Genomic DNA, 20,474 nt, shown 5'->3' with positions numbered 1-20,474 from the left:
GTATCCAATAGAAGTGCTAATAATTTGAAGTAAAGTGTGAGAGAATTACAAAACTGCTTTTTCTGGTGGATGCAAGTTTGTCTTTTAGCACAAAGATAGGCATTGTTCTTCCTTGTTCAAGTCTTAAGGCTTTTTTTGTAATGAGTCCTTCTGCTTCCATGAGAGGAACAGCAGCTAGTGTTGTGGGGTGAAAGATCCTGGCTCATTCTATGGATGATAAGTGGCAGAAAGCAGGCCATTTTGAATATTGCTTTGTTTGCTAACGGAAGCCACCTGCTGTGCCTCAGGCGGTAACACAGGTGCATGTACGCACCACAGGTGTGGGTTTGCCCTCCACCCTGGGCACAGAGAGAGTATTTCAGGACAGACTAAAGAAACAGATTTGAGCTTGCACACATCTGACATTTTCATATGGCATTTAAGTTGAGAACATAAGAACGGTATGAAGAGGTGATTGTCTGTGATGTGGTTGGTGGAACAAGAGAATTCAAAGTTCTCATAATCCTCTTAATGAACAGGAAGTTGGACTTCAAATACACTACACAATGTAGATGATTATGAACATGAATTCCCTCACATCAAATATGCAAAGTGTCACCTGTATATATTACTAACAGGTTACACACCTGACCTGGAAATAGGAGGATCCTTTTTTCTTAACTATGGAAATGAGTAATAACTGAGCATTCTTGTCTGTGTGTGCGTATTCATGTGTGTGAGAATCGTGAAGTGCAGTGTTCTGCCATCGTGTGCGTTTTGACCTTTTGTCAACTCTTTCTACGCAGTGGTCCATGTAAAAACGTTGATCAAGAGGCTCCATAATTGGGCCCTAGTTTGCCAAGTGGGGACCAGCAATACACTACTAAGCTCTGTGCGTCCCAAATGCACCCATGCTACGTGCTCTAGCAGCCAAAAATGCATTCCGTATCTCAGAACATGCATTTGCAAATCCTTAGCCAATTATTATTTGCTATTTTGTTTACAGTCAACTCTCCCTTGTTTTTGTAAAGAACCAGAAAGTTGACTCCTACTAACAAGAGCTAGAAACAATATTGATTGAGAAGGTCATTAACCTAGATAGAGGAATAAATGTCCCCGTATATATGCATACCGTACGTATGGCTACAGTAAGATGGGGCACAGAGTAACAGATCAAGGTGACATCACAATGATGGCAAAGTATTCCCTTTAATTATTTAGTAGAGGAGATCAACGACTGTTCATGATCTGAGTGCACCATAATCCTATGTAAATACAGCGGAGTGTGTGTGTGTGTGTGTGTGTGTGTGTGTGTGTGTGTGTGTGTGTGTGTATATTTAAGTAGGTTATGGTGTCAATGCTTTTCTGATTCCGTTTAATCCACTCTCTGTAAACACGTTATAGATTTTATTTCTCTTCTCAGAGGGAGAACATGCTGCCTGTTTGTCATTGCGTAGAATGTTTTATTCGTTAATATTGTAAACACGTTATAGATTTTATTTCTCTTCTCAGAGGGAGAACATGCTGCCTGTTTGTCATTGCGGTCTGAGTGAGAAAGTATGTATGTGTGCATGCATGTGTTGCTGTTATATTTAACAGAATGAATTTCCATTCTGTTAAATGATTATGGTGAACTCTGGAAAGAATCTGATATTGAGGATGTTTCAATTGTTTAATATGTGACCAAAGTAAACATTATTTGATCTCACCTTTCTTTCTGTACATTATTTTCTAGAGATGCTTGAATATTTTCTCTCAATGCCAAGAAGCTGAGGTTTATTTTTGTACATTGTTTCATGCAAATGTATAGGTCCTTCTCCACTACAGAATCTAGAATACAGGGATTCTATAGTATATCGCCGCAGATTATGGTATTTTTATTTAAGATTCTAATTCATGTATTTAATGTCTGAAGCATGCCATATATAAATGCATATAAATATAAAATGTATAGCGTGCATATATGTGATTACTTTCTACAAAATGTTAACATTATGTTTGTAAGCCAAGGCATTGTTTTGAATATCTGGAGCATATCTAATATTTTTGTTTATTTTAGCATGCAGAAAACTGCTACAAATATTTTTATTCTGTTAAATATTTGATGTAATTAGTTTTAGAGGATACCTTGTTTTATCATTTAGGAAAGGACTAACCATGAGCACTTTTGCTGTTTGTCAGCCAGAATTGTACTCCTTAAAATTTTCAGTGGGCGATGGTTTATTATTTCATTTGAGATGCTGCTATGACTAGTTTTGAGCAGAAAAGCTGTATTTTTAATTAACTTTCAGCCAAGTAGCAATAAAGATTTATACTGTGAAAAACCTCGGTCTTGGTGCGTTTCTCTCTAATTTCCCTACCTTCTGTTCCCCTCGATTGTCTTTCTGATGATAGCATTGGCCAGACACTATCCACAGATGCAAATCCATGGTGTTTCTGAGCTGCATTACAGAAACTGTTTCAGAACCAAATGGAAGCAAACATAGCAAAACAAGAGTCTTTGCTCTGCTCAGATGTATGTTTTCAGTCCCACAGAGACCACAAACAATAACTATACTTCAACAAGGTAAGATGGAGATATTCATGAGGAAGAGAAATACATCTGTTTAAGATTTTTATTAGAAAAGAACAATGTTTTTGACAGTGTAGATGTCTCACATCTGTAACATTTAGTAAAACAAGTGTGCGGTTTTTGAAGTCACAAATGGACAAAATTGCTCTTTGTACAGTTAAACTTTTTTTTTTATCAATCACAGCTCATATAAAATCCACTAGCATTTATAGCTGTTTGACCGAATTTGATCTCAACCCTACATTTTTATCCACACTCTTCACGGTGGGGGGTGAGCAAACACCGTTAAGTTATCTTCCATCGCTCTCAGTCTCTTCATCTCCCTCACTGCCCTGAAAGCACGGATGGCCAAGACCATTCCGAAGATGAAAATAATGATTCCAAGCACCCCGAAGAGGCCTCCAGCGATGTCTGCTCCATTGAGCGCACATGCAAAGCCCTGATGCCCTTTGCTCTTGTAGAGCGCTTCCCTCTCCGTACAGATGGGGTTGTTGTAGGTCTCCTGCAGCTTGATAAAGTAGAAGGCCAGGGCAGGGATGTAGCCCAGGCCGATCAGGAGGTTCACCAGGGCCTCACCCAGCAGCACAGGGGGCCAGCGGTAAGGGACTCTCAGGACCCCGAAAGCCAGAATGATGCAGGCATAAACCATCAGAGCCCCTCCACAGGCCATGCTGAAGATGTATGGAGGCAGCTTGAGCTGGTGGAACAGTTTGTCCAGCTCCTTGACCCTGTCTGCGTCAGCTCCAGTGAAAGCCTGTGCTCCTCCATAGTAGTACTGGTAGAGACCCCCGAGGCTGGCCAGGTCCCGGTAACCCCCGGAGTTACTGTAGGTCACTCCTGAGCAGATGACTATCAGCAGGTTTACAAAGATCTCCATTATCTGGCATAGACCTGAACAGATCAAGAAAGAGCTAAATACATGACTTATCACACAGTAAGAGTCTCAGGGAGAAAGCGAGCTGAGTTGAAGGTCAAGTTATACGTTTCACAAGAGGGAGGATTATGCAACAATGCAGCTAAATTGAGGTTGATCCGAGTTCAACCAACATGGTTAATTTCAGTGGGAATTCCACCTCAGAGAGAGAGAACATACAGTATGCCATAGTGTGAATTAAACGTATATCATGGATAAACACACAATTTGGAGAAAGAAACCAAATACAAAAACTCCTAAATGTTGAGTAATACAGATATAACTCAAAACTCCAATCCCCTCATAAAGACCATGTACCCTCAGAGAGGCCTGGTCACGTGGTTGGTTAGGTTTTGCAACGGGAACCGTTTATGCCCAACAAAATCGAGTTTCTATTGGACAAATTCAGGTAGGTCGCTCCCCATTTAGTTCTGTTTGGTCCTGGGATTTATTCACTCGGAACCAATCAAACAGAACAATGCCTACTACACCGTACCAACGAGATTCACCCACAAAAACATTTCAGGTGGAAGTTGTTGCTGTTTGTTCTTTCATTTAAACATGACTTGCCTCTGGCTGTTAAGGCATATCTGAGGTTGTACAGAGCCTGTCTGTGTTGTGGCTCATAGTATTTCCCCACAGAGGGAGATGTGGAGTCTTCTGTATACCTGCAAAGACAAAATCAGAAGTTGACGTCTGTCAAATCTTACATTGGAACTACACCACATAAACCCACCACACCACAACCCTCCTCAATGGCAGAGAGCAGGTTTTGTATTCCAGGGGTGTGTATTTACTTTGGACACCCAAAGAGTCAACGTGCCATTCAAACACTAGCAGACAGACATTACAAGGAGTCAATCCCAAACCAGTGAAACCGGAGACCTCGCACGCTGTAGAGTATATGTGGGCAATAATACGGTAACAGAATGATGCAGACTCGATTTTCACTTTAAAATGTATGCCAAACAAAAACCAATGATTGGAAAGTTAAACCATACAACTATATGCCCAAGGATGACTTTTCCTGTGTTTTATATACAGTGTACTAAACATAAGGAACACCTGCTCTTTCCATGACAGACTGACCAGGTGAAAGCTATGATCCCTTATTGATGTCATCTGTTAAATCTACTTCAGTCTGTGTCGATGAAGGTGAGAAGACCGGTTAAAGATGGATTTTTAAGTCTTGAGACAATTGAGATATGGATTATGCATGTATACCATTCAGAGAGAATGGGCAAAAAAAAAATTTAAGTGACTTTGAATGGAGTATGGTAGTAGGTGCCAGGCGCACCGGATTGAGTGTGTCAAGAACTGCAACGCTGTGGGGTTTCTCACGCTCAAACGTTTCCCATGTGTATCAAGAATGATCCACCACCCAAAGGACATCCAGCCAACTTGACCCAACTGTGGGAAGCATTGCAGTCAACATAGGCCAGCCTCCCGGTGGAATGCTTTAGACACCACCTAGAATCCATGCCCTGACGAATTGAGGCTGTTCTGAGGGCAAAAGGGGGTGAAACTCAATATTAGGAAGGTGTTCCTATTATTTTGTACACTGTGTATATTTCCACACTGAGGTTGGAATTATAATGTGAAATTGTGTAAATTATGATAATGCCCTTTTAATGTTTTGGTGGGATGGAGTTTTGGCCTGCCTGGTGACATCACCAGACGGTAAATTAGTTAATAGACCATTAAGAAAGAGCTCCAAACCTCTCTGCCCATAGGGGGTTAGTTGTTTCGCAACAAAACCAACATGTGCTCAACCATGCCCAAGATGGTAACTGTGGAAGCAACTCTGTGACCGTCAGATGATCTCTTACGCTCTCTGTTGTCCTTCTTGACTACCGCCTCTGTGGTCAGGTGGTGCGTCCTTGTGAGAGTGGGGTGTCATATCCCACTGTCTGTCAGAGTAGTCCTTCCCTCTGTCCCTCCTGTCATCTCCAGAGCCCTTCTCATCCCTGTATCTCTCATCCATTTTGTCTCTCTTCCGCTGGTCTCTCTCTCTTTTCCTCTCCCGGTCTCTCTCTTCATGTGAGGAGCTTCCTCGGTCGTGAGTGCGGTCCCTCTCCCAGCTCTTGTCATACTCATCCCTCTCCTGGTATCTGCTTCTCTCTGGCATTGTCTGGTCTCTTGGCCACTTCTCTGAAAAATTATTCGAATGAACATTGCCGTGATCAATTGAGTATTAGTGTAAAGGTGTCATACCAATATCTCAGGGAGATCAGATGACAATCCCAATCTATTATTTGTGCATGTAGCCCTACTAAACATTGGTGGCAATGCTTGTTGGCACTAGTGACAGTTACCACGTGGCATTCCTCCGATTCAGAAATGACTACTGAGTAAAGATGGGGGCAATCTAACAGCAGTAAGGGGTATCTCTCCTTAAGGAGCCCTGGGGAAGGGATGTAACCTGAATCTTCCGTTATGGTCTGACTGTGACCCGCGTCCTGGGCGGTTCTTACCCTACCAGGCAAAAACTGTCCAGGAGAAACCCGCCAAAAACCCACCCCTTCTTTCAATTGGCTCCTGGATGTTTCTCTTTTTATTGTCTCGTGACTATTTCCTCATTCTACGGCCGTAGTACCGCCCGGCGACACTGTGATACAGCTGCCCAGTGGGAAGCATTTACCCATGACTGTGACCCATAGAATGAGGAAGCAGCCTGGAGCCAATAGAAAGAGACGCATCCAGGAGCCACATGAAAGCGGGGCAGGTTTTGGGCGTGTTTTCCCTGGGTGGTTTCAACCTGGTCAGTTAAGAACCGCACAGGATGGGAGTCACAGTCAGACCCAACTTGAATGATATCGTGATGATTCTGCACACAACTGAATACACATTGAAAAACTTTGACAAAGGTTTAAAACATCAAACCAAATGGTGACACTGACTCGCAACCTGGTCTCCGAGCATTTCGTATTATTCTGTAAGTAAATCTGAGGTGCGCCATTTAGTATGACGTTTGGTATGGTTTCATAAAACAGATGGTTACTTAAGGCAAAACCGAAAGTATAACGCGAGAGTCTAGCAACCCAAATGTCACAACATATCATACGAAATGGGCGATGGACACCCACAAATGAATACATACTATACAACACGTAACATATCATACTAAATGGTGTATTTCGGAGTTACGTACAGAATAATACGAAATACTCTGAAACCAGGTTGTGACTGGAGGGTAGTAGGCACTAGGGAATAACGTTTGTTAGTATATTTGATGAAGATAAAAACATACATGTATTTCCATGTTAACGTTACCTGTGACGAATGATAAGGCTCACGGGTATGCTGTTTGTTGAAGCGAACCAAACATTGAGATGATAACGAATTGATGAATGAAGAAAGAACAATTAACAATACCTCTTAATTCTGGTTCTTATCTGGATTAATTTGTGCGAATGATTGAATTCTTTACGTCTACTTTTCCTGTATCTTGATACTTCTTTCGTCTCCAAGCACCTCCCTCTCACCTGTTCACTCTATAGAACTCCACCCCCTACCACCAAAACAGCATTCCGAGGGCATGGGACAAAGGTGTGAAGTGTCGGTGGAAAAACTTTTGGGTGTCAGAGATTTTAGTGCAGAAGAACTACAGGGGGTTTTAAGAGAAGGGATTCCAGACTCCCAGGCAGGACGACTCGGTTGGTGCCAAAGTAGTGGGAAGGGGTGTTGGGGATAGACATATATTAGTTAGATGGTGGTGCAATTTCCTTTCCCCCCCACATTTCCCTTTTTATTTTTACACATGTGCATGGATGGAATGTTGAATTAGCAATACATTTTCGTTATAACACAATCGGTCTGTCCTAAATAATACATAGCTGACAGCTCTTTTAGCTCCTACTCAAGCTGTCAAACGTTCACTACTATATCCTCCTACCCCGACGTAAACGCACGCGTTCCCAGAGCACACTAGCCATCCGCGGCGCGCGCAGGCCAGAAGCAAGGAGGCGAGACAGAAATGGCGGCGACGGCGGGGGAAGCAGCGTGATATGCTGTAGCAATAAAACAACCTAAAAATACAACTGTCAGTCCATTGTCGAGAAAATGAAAAAGACGTCGAATTAGGCCGTCTTTTGTAATAATTATTACAAAAAACTAACACATTCCCTGGAGAACGTCCATCTTCTGATTGGAAAAGAGAATATCACAGGGAGCATGGCTTTTCAGAGTAACGTTAACCAGGTAACGTTACAACTCTTCACGCTGCTGATACGCCTAGAATTGTAACTGTTTCACAATTGACATACGATTAATGGAATAAGTAGTAAATAATGTTAGATTTCTTTGTGTTTCTTGGCCAAAATATAGTGGTAACTCGTGTCATTGAAAAGTGTGATGATAAATGCTTGCTAATGCTGCCCTAAAAAGCCTATTTCCCCATTGAAACACCAGCATGGTACAGGCCCGAGGAGCCTCCATTCAAATTATCCAACAGTACTCGAAGTAGGGTTAGCTGAACATCTAAAAATTGGCAAAAATTGTGGTCACGTTTTGGGTTGAGAAAATAACACGTTCAAAACACTCCAACAGTTGTAATTTTCCTTGGACAATTTGTAGTTGTTGAAAATTGCTGCGTGTATGTGCATGGCCCACCTGCTCTGGCTGATGCGACAGGCCTGCTTATCACAGTGCAGATTTTAATAACTGGTTGTTAGCTAGCTTAGCATTTAGATATGAGTGATGTTAAAAAGTGCCGACGAGTTATAAGCAAGGAATTCATAAAATGATATATGGTCAAACGTAAACGTTAATTGTTTTGTCTGGCCAGCTAGCTACCTAGCTTCATTTAGCTAGCTGGACAACTAGCCAGAGATCGTGCGGACGCAGGTGGTGTGGCTAATGACATAGCTACTAGCTAAAGTGGGCCTGATCAGAGGCGGTTTAGGTAGATTTCCGAATCTGTACCATTCAGGATTCTGCAAACGGTTCGGAACTTGCGCATTGTGCACTCCGAATTTGATGTCCCCTTTAGAGCACGTAGCTAGTTGTGCTGCTTTCAAGAGAAGCTGACTCATGTGGACAGACCTCCATGATCTGTTTAGCTGTAATGACTTGTCACGGCCTGAAGTCATAACTACTAGCTAGGTAGCTAGCTATCTATCCTACATTGAAAGGTAGCTAGCTATATATTCTGCCCATGTATAACATTAGTCAACTAGCTAGACATGGCTGTATACATCCATGTAGCTAGCTTGCCTGTTGGGGACCAGACGAGTGAATTTCTAAATCCACCAACCTATGGAACATCCTGTTTAATTCAGGAAATGGTAATCTATCAACATGCTGGAATGTTGAATAAAATAAAAATGTAACCTACACTACCAGTTGTCTGCGTGGGCAGGAATGAGACTATAATATATCCACAATAAATGATTATTAAACCAACTTTTTAAAGTGCTGGTAGTTAGATTTCTCACATGAAGCATGAACACAATGCATATACATGCACGCAACGCATGTATACTTGCCAAGCTCGTGCACGTGTTTACATGGTTTTGTGCATGTCAGGTGATAGAAATCTGAACACACTACCAGCACTTTGAAAAGTTGGTTTAATAATACTTTCCTGTGGATATATTGTCTAATTCCTGTCCATATAAGGACGAGCCACGCAGATAACCGGTGGAGTAGGTTTAAATTGTATTCACCATTCTAGCTTGTAGAGGACGTTTCCTGAATTTAACACAGATGTTCCAGACCTTGGTGGATCTAGTAGGCAGTCATTGTAAATATGAATTTGTCCTTAACTGATTTGCCTAGTTAAATAACATTTAAAAAATCTAGAAATTCACCTTTCTGCTCCCCAGGCTAGTTAGTGCTGAGCGATTAAAAGAAATGTCGGTTATTTTTTTATTTTTTAAACAACAAATTGACCAATGACTGTTCAATTATTTTAATTCCAATTTTTGAGCTCTGTACAGTTTCTGTAGAGATAAATGCGGTAAAGTCTGAACTGTGTGACATTGTAGGGAGTTGTAGTTTTCAACAGGCTAATATTCTACATACTTTGGTGCTGAAAACATGGTGATTGAGTACAATGATCATAATCTATTGTGCGCCAGTCTACTTTTCCGTTCTGTTTGGACCACTGAGCTATAATAAGAACGATGTGGAGCAGACACGGAGACTAAGCGAAGAGAGAATGTGTAATCGAGAGGGGTAGAAAGCAGTTTCGAGATATCTCTACCTGAAAATACATGATCTAAGGGATCGATGGTTGGCATTCAGCAGTCAGAAGTATGACTTATTTACTTTGAATAACTACTAAAATAGTGATTTTTGTCAGACGGCATAGGCCGCAGATCTATAGAGATGAGATTGATGACTTGAAATGAAATAGTCGTCAGATATTGTATTAAAGTAATGCGAGTAAATGATGTTTGATAAGTAGTAATGGACAATCACTTCCATTAATTGTTTTTTATTTTCTTGTTTTATTCTGTGTTACAGCTATGTTGTAAATATCATAGCTAGCTAACAGCTTAGCTTTGAGCTATTATTCTACCATAGCTATTACTGTTACAACTTCCCGTTGCTTATGTCTGCTTGATAGCTAGTGTTGACTAGCAGCTTGTTAGTTTGCAACAAGGGTTCTCAAAGTGGGGTCATCTAAGATATTAGCTTTAAAGCTGCAACAACACAAACATCTCTGCCACATGACAAAATGTGTAGATTGCAGGAAATTAGATTAAACTGCAAAATTCTCTTCGATGCCAAGAGACGGGCCTTTAAAATGTTCCTGCCTAGGGCCCAAGACTTAGTTCATCTGACCATGCACTACCAAAGTCAAAATAAAACTCCCTGTAAGCAATTTTTTAAATCAAATTCGAGTTGTTCTGATTATGAGGGGGTCCCACATTAATTTTGGGGTGGCAGGTAGCCTAGTGGTTAGAGCGTTGGGACAGTAACCAAAAGGTTGCTGGATCAAATCCCCGAGCTGACATGGTAAAAATCTGTTCTGCCCTGAACAAGGCAGTTAATTGTTCCCCGGAAGGCCGTCATTGTATAGAAGAATTTGTCCTTAACTGACTTGCCTAGTTTAAATAAAGGTGAAATAAATAAAAATCCACTTTCACAAAAGGGGTCGCCGGGTGAATTTTTTTTAGAACCCCTGGTTTACAATACAAGGAATGGCAGACGTTTCAAATTTGAGGGTATAATCTACAGTGCCTTCAGAAAGTATTTATACACCCCTTGACTTGTTCAGCATTTTGTTACAGCCTGAATTTAAAATGTATTAAATTGAGGTTTGTCACTGGCCTACACACAATACCCCATAATGTCAGTGGAATTATGTTTTTATAAATTCATTAAATGAAAAGCTCAATGTCTTGAGTCAAGTATGGTGTAGTTATTAATTACACTTTGGATGTTGTATCAATACACCCAGTCACTACAAAGATACAGGCATCCTTCCTAACTCTGTTGCCGGAGAGGAAGGAAACCGATCAGGGATTTTGCCATGGTGACTTTAAAACAGAGTTTAATGGCTGTGATAGGAGAGAACTGAGGATGGATCAACAACATTGTAGTTATTTCACAATACTAACCTTATTGATAGACTGAAAACAAGGAAGCCTGTACAGAATAAAAATATTCAAAAACATGCATCCTGTTTGCAACAAGGCACTAAAGTAATACTGCAAAAAAATGTGGCAAAGCAATTCACTTTCTGTCCTCAATACAAAGTGTTATGTTTGGGGTCAATCAAATACAATATATTACTGATTACCACTCTATATTTTCAAGCATAGTGGTGACTGTATCATGTTATGGGTAGGCTTGTAATCATTAAGATTCATAGCTAGCTTACTACCTAGCTAGCATGCTTGCTCATCCACAGACATTTAAATCAATACAGAGTTGGCCTAAAGTAGATGTCAAATTCCCATTGTGCCATAGGGTCCACCCCACCAGGGCTGGTGAATGTAAGATGGCTATCTAGCTGGCTGGCTTGGGGTTTAAGTTTAGGTGCATGTGTGAAACCGTGTATATCTCACTGAAGGGGCAAAATATTATACCATTGATCTAAGGGAGGTAGTTTTGTTCTGAGTCATTCTGAGAGGGCTATTTTTGCACCTGAGGTCATGTCCACTGCCCTACCATTTGTTATTCTTAATATAAGGCTCTGGTATCAGGGATTGAGTGAAGTGGCATTGAATGCACATAATGGGACATTCACTTATGATTCACAATAAAATGACATTTTACACTACAGAATGTCTCGGAGCATAGAAGAAAATTGATTGAATGCCCATTGCAGAGAATTTAATGTACCTGCAATGTATGGGTTGAGCACAAGGAGCAGCAGAAGCCACATCTTTGCTTTATGACTCAGGGATTCTAGATTGAAGCAAAGGGCAGAGGAATGGCAGCTGTTGGACACCATTCCACACCACAGCAGTGGGTTGTCTGGGTGTTGCATACCAAAGTATCATCACAATATTTTCCAAGTTAATAAATTAATGCTAGGAATCTTCAGCTGAGTAAATGCTTCCATGTATTGTGGATGACAAACAAATGATTCATGGGCCTGTATAGTTTCTACCTAAGTATATTGTACTGTGCATTTGCCCATATTTTAGTTTTTGACTGTTTTGTCAGTTGGTGAACAGTGTGGATTTGGCAATGGTGGATTGTCTTAATGTCACATGACAAATGTGGGGGTTAGGAGTGGGTAGCTGTGGGTAAACCTAGACCTAATTACGGGTTTGTAACTGAAAAAGATGGCAACCTCTTGTCACAGAGACGATCTGATGTGTTAATTTACTTTTAACTACGAAAAGGGTTATGGTTAATTTCCAAGCATGATCTGATATGCTGGTGGTGGCCTTCATCTTTTGAATGGTGAGCTCCTGATTCAACGTTATGGAAATGGCACATGAGGCTCAGAGTTGCCTGGCTGGTTAGGTATTTTTCTGAACAGCAGGGTGGAGCAGTGTTTAGAGAGCTGGGCTGCCTTCCCATTTGTCTTACTCTTGAAAGGTCCTGCAACACCATGGCCTCAGAGAATCCCATCAGTTGTTGGTAGTGGTTGAATGACATCGCCCTGTATTAAGGTGTCTCTTACGTGAATAAATTATAGTCTTCTCTGTCATGTCTCTGCTCAATGTTTTTTCAGTTCTTGGGCGTCACTCACTGTGCTAGCTCATCATTCTTCATAAGAATGTAATACGCAAGCCCCGACATGCATCATCGGTTTATTCGAAACGTTTTTGACCTTATTTGTAGTGTTACATATTCATGGAATGCCAAGTTTGCTAATAGTGACTCTTTGCATTCCAATTTGTGAGGCCTTGCAGGGCTGGCTGAGTCCCAGTCCAATAGGGAACACTGAGTAGTTGTGATGAGGTAGCCCCAGTCCTTGTAGGTATATGGGGTTGTGGATTGTTATTCTATGCATCAGGTGGGAGTTGGTAATGTCTGCTAACTTGAAATTCTAGTGAAACAACTTGTTTGACTGGCTCTTATCAGCTTGTCTGCTGTTTGACATATTTTCTCTTAATAAACCCCCACCCCTCTAAGCCATCCACCCCATCCACTTCCTTAAACCTGTCTTGCACATTTTGGATGTCTTTGTTAAACAGAAGCCTCATTGAATGCTGTCTGTAATATATGATTATCATTCTACTCTATTGACGTAAAGTATACTAACATTAGAAATTTGCATGTGTTCAGTTTCTCTGGTTTAGCTCCTTTTATCAGAGACAATGTCATCGTGCTTTATATTTCATATGGATCCCACCTTACACTGTAAGTCCCACCCCTGCTCCCTGATCTGTAACCACATTCATTAAAAGTGTGCGTGTGTGTGTGTGTGCGCACCGTCTCACTGGAGCATGTTGAAGTAATACAGATGGCCATTTTGTGGTAATCCTCAATCCAAACCAACAGCGAGGGAAGCTTAGTGTGGTACGTGTGGCACGCCTGTAGAAAGAGGCAAAGGGACATTCTTTCTGTTGTGATTGTATTAGCTGTCCTGAGGCCGTTGGATTATAGCTGGCTGTTTGTCGCTTGTAGTGCCATTTCAGCAATGTTGGGCCCTCATTTGTGAAGAGTTACATATGCTTGAACTGCACTTTCTTTTCTCTGTGCCTCCCTTTTCATGTCCCACAGTTCAATGCGCTGGGAGGATTCTGTGTGGTTGGCGAGCTTGTTTCAACTGTTCTTTACTGCTCCATATTATTGGACACCTTCCCCTCACCATGCACCACCAACACTTGTTTTGTTTAGAAATCATTTTTTATTTGTTGCCTGGTGAAAGAAGGTTCTCTTTTCAGGCTGTAATGTTATGCAGAGATATTTTTGGATCGACACAAGTGCCCCTGCTATTCTGTAATGTGCCAAACCAAGAAAAGTCAACCTTGCGATTGAAGGACCAGTTCACCCCACTGTGCAGGGCTGTCAGTGTGCAGCAAGAGACCTTCAATTACACAGTGCCACTGGGATTAACTCAATTATAGCCAGCATGGGGAAGGCAGGTTATCTTTACAAAGCAATGTATTGCTGTGGCCAGCACGTGGCTGGCTAGAATACTATCCCACTGTTAGTGTCTGGTCTGGAGGGGGATTGCCTTGTCAGGTTCATGCCGACATTTTAACACCTTCCCTAAAGATTCCCATTTAGATGAACACACATTGGCCTTGGTCCAGTTGAGTTTCAAACTGATTGATAATGGCAGAAGGGTGTGGTTGTGTGTGTGTGTGTGAGATTTGGGGATTCCTATATGAATATTTGAAACATTAGATGTGGGTCATTGAAAATGAATTAAATTGAATTCTCATTACTGCATGGATCCTCAAACAATACGAATGACCACCCCACTTCCAATTATTAATATGGGGAGTTTGGTTGTGTGTAGTGTGAAAAGTGTTGCCAGTACTCAACTCAATTTGTTTAATCACATTACAGTGTGGAGCCTTGTGTAAAAGGTGCAGCTAGAAGGAGTAATCCCTGGACAGGCATTCACTTTTTTTGTCAGTTGTCCGAAAGCACATGTCACTTGTCCAAAAATAGAAAAATGTTACAAGGAACCACTTTACAAAATAAAATGCATTACTGTATTGTTTACCATAGAAAAGAGAATCAGACAAAAATGTTGGCTGCTCTCTCCTTATTGATGACTTTGCATATTCAAGCCTGTCTCTATAACACTGCCCCTTTAAGGCTCTCCTGGAGGATGTTTGGCCACCTATTGGTAGCCTATAAAATATTGCAACATTAAAATGACAACCTGGTACTTTTGTATGTCTACGGTTTAAAACACTCTGGGAGAGTTCTGGGATGACCGATTCAAAATTCATAACCACTACACATTAAAAAAAAAAGTTAAACAATGAGGCTGATGAAACTGATCAGACAGTTTTGTGTAAAATGTTGATACATTTTTCTTCCTTCATATTATAAGCTCAATATTTTAAAAAATGACAGTTTATTATGAAATAGTTTCAAAATGTTGGCCACCTCCACAACAGGCACTGTCCTACACTCTCCGGTCTTGTGACCATTTGATCTGAACTAAGTGCTTTGAGTATGTCGACAGAATTAACCTCTCTAGGGGAGGTGGGACGAAATCGTCCCACACTATTCAACAGCCAGTGACAAATCAGAGCGCCAAATTTAAAACCACAAAATGTCATAATTCAAAGTTCTCAAACATAGGACTATTTTACACCATTTTATAGATACACTTCTCCTGAATCGAACCACTAACCTTTGATGATCTTCATCAGATGACACTCCTAGGACATTATGTTATACAATACATGCATGTTTTGTTGAATCAAATTCATATTTATATCAAAAAACAGCTTTTTACATTAGCATGTGATGTTCAGAACTAGCATACCCACCGAAAACTTCCGGTGAATTTACTAAATTACTCACGATAAACGTTGACAAAATACATAATTATTTTAAGAATTATAGATACAGAACTCCTTTATGCAATCGCTATGTCCGAATTTAAAATAGCTTTTCTGCGAAAGCATATTTTGCAATATTCTGAGTACATAGCTCGGCCATCACGGCTAGCTAATTTGACACCCACCAAGTTTGGGACAACCTAAACTCAGATTTACTATTAGAAAAATTGTATTACCATTGCTGTTCTTTGTCAGAATGCACTCCCAGGACTTCTACTTCAACAACAAATGTTGTTTTGGTTCCAAATAATCCATAGATATATCCAAATACTGCCGTTTTGTTCGTGCGTTCAGGTCACTATCCGAAGGGTAATGCGCGAGCGCATTTCGTGACAAAAAAAATCCAAATATTCCATTACCGTACTTAGAAGCATGTCAAGCGCTGTTTAAAATACATAAAAAAAAAAACATCGTAAAATAGCGATAATATTCCAGCCGGCAACGTTGTATTCATTCAGAGAGAGAAAGAAAAACATGGAGAAGTCTCGTGAACGCGCATCTCAGTCTCACTGTCCCCAGGCTGACCACTTACAAATTCTGCTGCTGTTCTTTGCCCAGAGACAGCAGACACCCCATTCCACTTTCTGGCGGCTTTAGAGAGCCAATGGAAGCCTTAGAAAATGTCACGTTACAGCACAGATGCTGTATTTTCGATAGAGATGCAACAGAATGACAACAAATTGTCAGACAGGGCACTTCCTGTATGGAATCTTCTCAGGTTTTGGCCTGCCATATGAGTTCTGTTATACTCACAGACATCATTCAAACAGTTCTAGAAACTTTAGAGTTTTCTATCCAAATCTACTAATTATATGCATATTCTAGTTTCTGGGCAGGAGTAGTAACTAGATTAAATCGGGTACGTTTTTTTATCCGGCCGTGAAAATACTGCCCCCTATACCACAACAGGTTAAGCCTTCAGAGGTTTAATGTTAATTATCCTAAATTATATTTGTCAAACATGACTGGTGTTTACCCTATGTTTATGTAATTAAAATTCTCATTAAAGTTTGGCTATATATTCTGGCTCCTCCAAGTCCAAACCGATGCTGATATGCATATCACATACACTTTGTCATGTAGGCTTTTTATTTGGCCTCTGTTCCAATTCTGATTGGAGTAATTGTTTGATATTGTGATTTTAAAAAATCTACTTGTCAATTCGGGCAATTTAAATCTGTTATTCTTGTTCTGCAAGCATTAATATCAAGCCCAGCTGGATGAACCCATGGGATTTGAGGGTCACAAGTCCAGACCAGCATACCAAATAATGATACTTCACTGCCATTAACATTTTCCTGCCCCAGAACATTGTGTGAACATTTTTGAAGTTGTTACATTGGGAGACATAAGATTGATAAAATAATGCATTGTAGCCAAACGTCAGCTAAGATTTCAAAAGCATTGTTTGACTCCACTTGTGAAGAAACTACAAAAAATGGATTACAATAGTTATTTGTAGTTCATTCCCTTCTTAGAATGTGTTACATATTGGCTGAAGACAGTGAGTCGGGTCTCTCCATTTGGCTCAGTTCTCTGGGAAGTGGGCTGCCGGGAGCCATTTTGCCATTCTAATGCTGCATGACTCGTCACTTTTCCATGTTGTCCCTTACTTTTACCCAAACCCATGGCGCAATCTGGAAAGACTGATGATAGGCAAGCCCTCTCCCAGGAGGCCTAGTTTTACCTCTCCAACGGGTCTGTCACAACTGTGTCAGTTCATCGGTAAGAGGTGTCCTTGTCTGTAATAATTCTCTGTAGACAAATGGAGGGCTATAGCAGCCTTTTTCTAAGTGTGTTTCTCATGGGGTCTTGGATGTTTGAGCAATATTTCACACTTACGTTTCCTACACATGTTAATGACACCATGTAAAAAATATAGTGATTTAATAAATAATATATTGATTTAAAAGGTTGCATATGATTATCCTCAGTATGTTAAATCATGTGTTTTATGTAAATATATATTTTCTCTCTGCAGTACATCTTCGGGGAGTTCAGCCCTGATGAGATCAATCAGTTCTTCGTGACTCCACGATGTTATGTTGAGGTAAGACAAAGAGTTTTGAATGAGGCTTGAATGAAACATTTATTCACATACGTTTCCTCCAGCTTATAGCTGTTTTGACACCGTATAGTCTACGGTGTTAAGTGCCGGTTTCTCTTAATGTTAACCGGGTCGATCTTAAGAATGGTCTTTTGGAAGCTCATTAACTTCTTGGGGCTATGTGGGACGCTAGCGTGCCACCCGTGGTGCACCCTATCAACAGCAGGTGCATTTCAAGAGCGGCAAATTTGAAACCAAATAAATGTCAAAATTCAAATTTTTCAAACATACAACTATCTTACACCCTTTGAAAGATAAACATCTCCTTAATCTAACCACGTTGTCCAATTTCAAAAAGGTTTTACGGCGAAAGCATAAAGTTAGATTATGTTAGGAGAGTACATTGACAATAGCTGTGTGTAATGTTTTGTCAATTCAAAGACAGGGTCACCAAAACCATAAAACCAGCTAAAATGATGCACTAACCTTTTACAATCTCCATCAGATGACACTCCTAGGACATTATGTTAGACAATGCATGCATTTTTAGTTCTATCAAGTTCATATTTATATCCAAAAACAGCGTTTTACTATGGCATTGATGTTGAGGAAATCGTTTCCCTCCAATAACCGGCAGTCAAGTCAGCACCACAAATTAAATAATTAAAATTAGAAAACATTGGTAAAATATTATATTGTCATTTAAAGAATTATAGATTTACATCTCTTGAACGCAATCAACTTGCCAGATTTAAAAATAACCTTACTGGGAAATCACACTTTGCAATAATCTGAGCACTGCGCCCAGAAAAATATGCTTTGCTATACAGACAAACGGCCATGTTGGAGAGATCTAAAATCGAAAATACTATGTAAATAATCCATTACCTTTGATTCTCTTCATCAGATGTCACTTCCCGAAATCCCAGGTCCATAACGAATGTAGTTTTGTTCAAAAAAGCTCATCATTTATATCCAAAAAGATCCGTGTTGTTAGCACATGATCTAAGCCAGCCGGACTTTCGTCATGAACGAGGGGAAAAAATATATTTACGTTCGTTCAAACATGTCAAACGTTGTATAGCATAAATCATTAGTGCCTTTTTTAACCAGAACATGAATAATATTCAAGGTGGACGAATGCATTCTCTTTTATAACGTATTGGAACGAGGGTACCCAACATGAACTCGCGCGCCAGAGTCTAATCGGCCATCACCGTTCCATGGCTCTTGTTCGGTCAGATCTCACAGTAAAAGACTCAAAACACTTTGTAAAGGCTGGTGACATCTAGTGGAAGCAATAGGAAGTGCCAAAACATTAATCAACCCCTGTGTGTTTCAATGGCATAGGCTTAAAGGTAATTCAACACATCAGGTATCCACTTCCTGTCAGAAAATGTCTCAGGGTTTTGCCTGCCAAATGACTTCTGTTATACTCACAGACACCATTCAAACAGTTTTAGAAACTTTAGGGTGTTTTCTATCCATATATAATAAGTATATGCATATTCTAGTTACTGGGTAGGATTAGTAACCAGATTAAATCGGGTACGTTTTTTTATCCAGCCGTGAAAATACTGCCCCCTAGCCCCAACAGGTTAACACCCAAACCGCTGAGTTTATAGATTTAGTCCAGTGTGTATTCTGTAATTGTCTAAAACACAGAGAAGACAATGGTTTGTTGCGCATGTTCTCAGTTTAGTGAGTGTGAACAATATAAGCCAGCACAAAATAACATGTTTTTATCTCCAATACTGTCATCTGCCCCCTCCAACGTGCACATTACACAGATGTGATTCATTGATAAGCAGGAAGGCCCAGACTGACAACAGTCGTGGTCTATGAGGTTAACGCTATGTTTGATTATTTACTTTAACTAGAAGTGTCTTTTTAATTTGTTATCTAATCTCTCTGCTCTTTGACAGCTTCCCCCCTTCAATGACAAAGTCTCCTGCGTCAGTCAGTCTTCAGGTAAGAACGTCTACTGGATTGCTCTGATTTGTTTCAGTTTGTCTTGTAGACATTCCGAACGTCATCCGCATGAGGCCGGCCAGTGCTCTCTGGGTTGACAACACTCTTGCCCCCACATGATGTAATGGTTATGACCAAAATCAAACATACGCCCGTCTGTGCTAGTTGGATCCAGACCTACCTGACTGAACTGCATGTAAGAGAGTGACAGTTTGTCTGAATTGACATTGTTTTAAGATAAGGTTTAACTTGTAAAAATATGTCCAAACATACCTGCAGAGCAGGGATTTTGGAGCCAACAGGTTACAAAAAGTCTGTCAACCCTCCCCTGCTCATAACACTTAATTTTTTACCCTGATTTGTATGAATTATTCAGGAAGTTACTGCACTCCCGCTGTGCCTTACATTACGGAGTCTATGAGACGGCAGGTTTGCGGTGAGTTTTGGGTCCGACACTCTGTGCTTATTACTTGTTGCTGAAGCACTCAATCCCAGGTCTTAAAAACTGGTGGCTTTCTAAACCTTGCCCCTATTTACTCTCATTCTTGCCTGTCCGTACGATCTGTAAGGCTTTGCATGCTTAGATGCCGTTAAATATCTCCTCTCTATTGCATTAAACACATTGGCACTGCAGCAGTGCTTTAAGTTGACTTGTGATTGATTTGTATACCCCCTCCCTCACTTAACTGGATGGATTGAGAAAACCCTTTTATTGGACTTATAAGGGCATAGTAATGGTCTTATACGGAAGCTAACAATTACAATAGGTATTTTGTTTTGCTAGGGTTTTGTCACTCAATGCATCATTATGACTCTCTGGAATGAAGTCCTTTTGGTAAAAACACTAACAGAGGACACTCTAATCCACAGAGAAGAGCGAATCTCGAACGATCTCTCTAACCATACCTTAATTCCCCCTCAGGGTTTCCGGTGGCTGGGTTGTATGGATGACCACTCATGTCTTATAGCCCTGCCGTACCATTTTCAGTGTTGGGATGATCTGAATTTACTAACGTTTTCCTCATGTTCACCTTCAGCTGTTTCTCTCAC

At 40.6% G+C, this 20,474-nt stretch overlaps 2 protein-coding genes across 4 annotated transcripts in view; one reads left to right on the top strand and one right to left on the bottom strand.

The window, feature by feature from the left end:
• Nucleotides 1-2,580: 2,580 nt before the first annotated feature.
• On the bottom strand, nucleotides 2,581-6,976 carry marveld3 (MARVEL domain containing 3). 2 transcript variants are annotated; one of them, XM_014175600.2, is made up of 4 exons: nucleotides 6,840-6,976; nucleotides 5,294-5,615; nucleotides 4,035-4,132; nucleotides 2,581-3,442 (listed from the first exon to the last, which is right to left on the bottom strand). In XM_014175600.2, exons 2-4 carry the CDS (start codon nucleotides 5,590-5,592, stop codon nucleotides 2,811-2,813), a joined length of 1,029 nt encoding a protein of 342 aa, XP_014031075.2. In that variant the 5' UTR covers nucleotides 5,593-5,615; nucleotides 6,840-6,976; the 3' UTR covers nucleotides 2,581-2,810. The 2 variants fall into 2 exon arrangements, with proteins under 2 accessions (XP_014031075.2, NP_001140036.1); NM_001146564.2 differs by having other exon boundaries at nucleotides 2,588-3,442; nucleotides 6,738-6,943.
• A 387-nt stretch (nucleotides 6,977-7,363) lies between these two features.
• Nucleotides 7,364-20,474, top strand: part of LOC106587329 (ubiquitin carboxyl-terminal hydrolase 10-like) — a 32,470-nt gene continuing 19,359 nt past the window's right edge. Inside the window, exons 1-4 of one of the 2 annotated variants that reach the window (XM_014175612.2) lie at nucleotides 7,364-7,664; nucleotides 17,388-17,456; nucleotides 19,379-19,424; nucleotides 19,801-19,860. In XM_014175612.2, coding sequence (XP_014031087.2) covers nucleotides 7,638-7,664; nucleotides 17,388-17,456; nucleotides 19,379-19,424; nucleotides 19,801-19,860 — 202 coding nt within the window. In that variant the 5' untranslated portion in view covers nucleotides 7,364-7,637. The remainder of the gene's footprint in view (nucleotides 7,665-17,387; nucleotides 17,457-19,378; nucleotides 19,425-19,800; nucleotides 19,861-20,474) is intronic. The other variant, XM_014175613.2, reaches the window with a different exon arrangement.

This window comes from Salmo salar, chromosome ssa11 (genome assembly GCF_905237065.1).
Source record: "Salmo salar chromosome ssa11, Ssal_v3.1, whole genome shotgun sequence".
In the NCBI taxonomy this organism is placed as follows: domain Eukaryota; kingdom Metazoa; phylum Chordata; class Actinopteri; order Salmoniformes; family Salmonidae; genus Salmo; species Salmo salar.
Note: the sequence above shows the minus strand (reverse complement) of the source record. Positions and strands in the feature narration are given on the sequence as shown.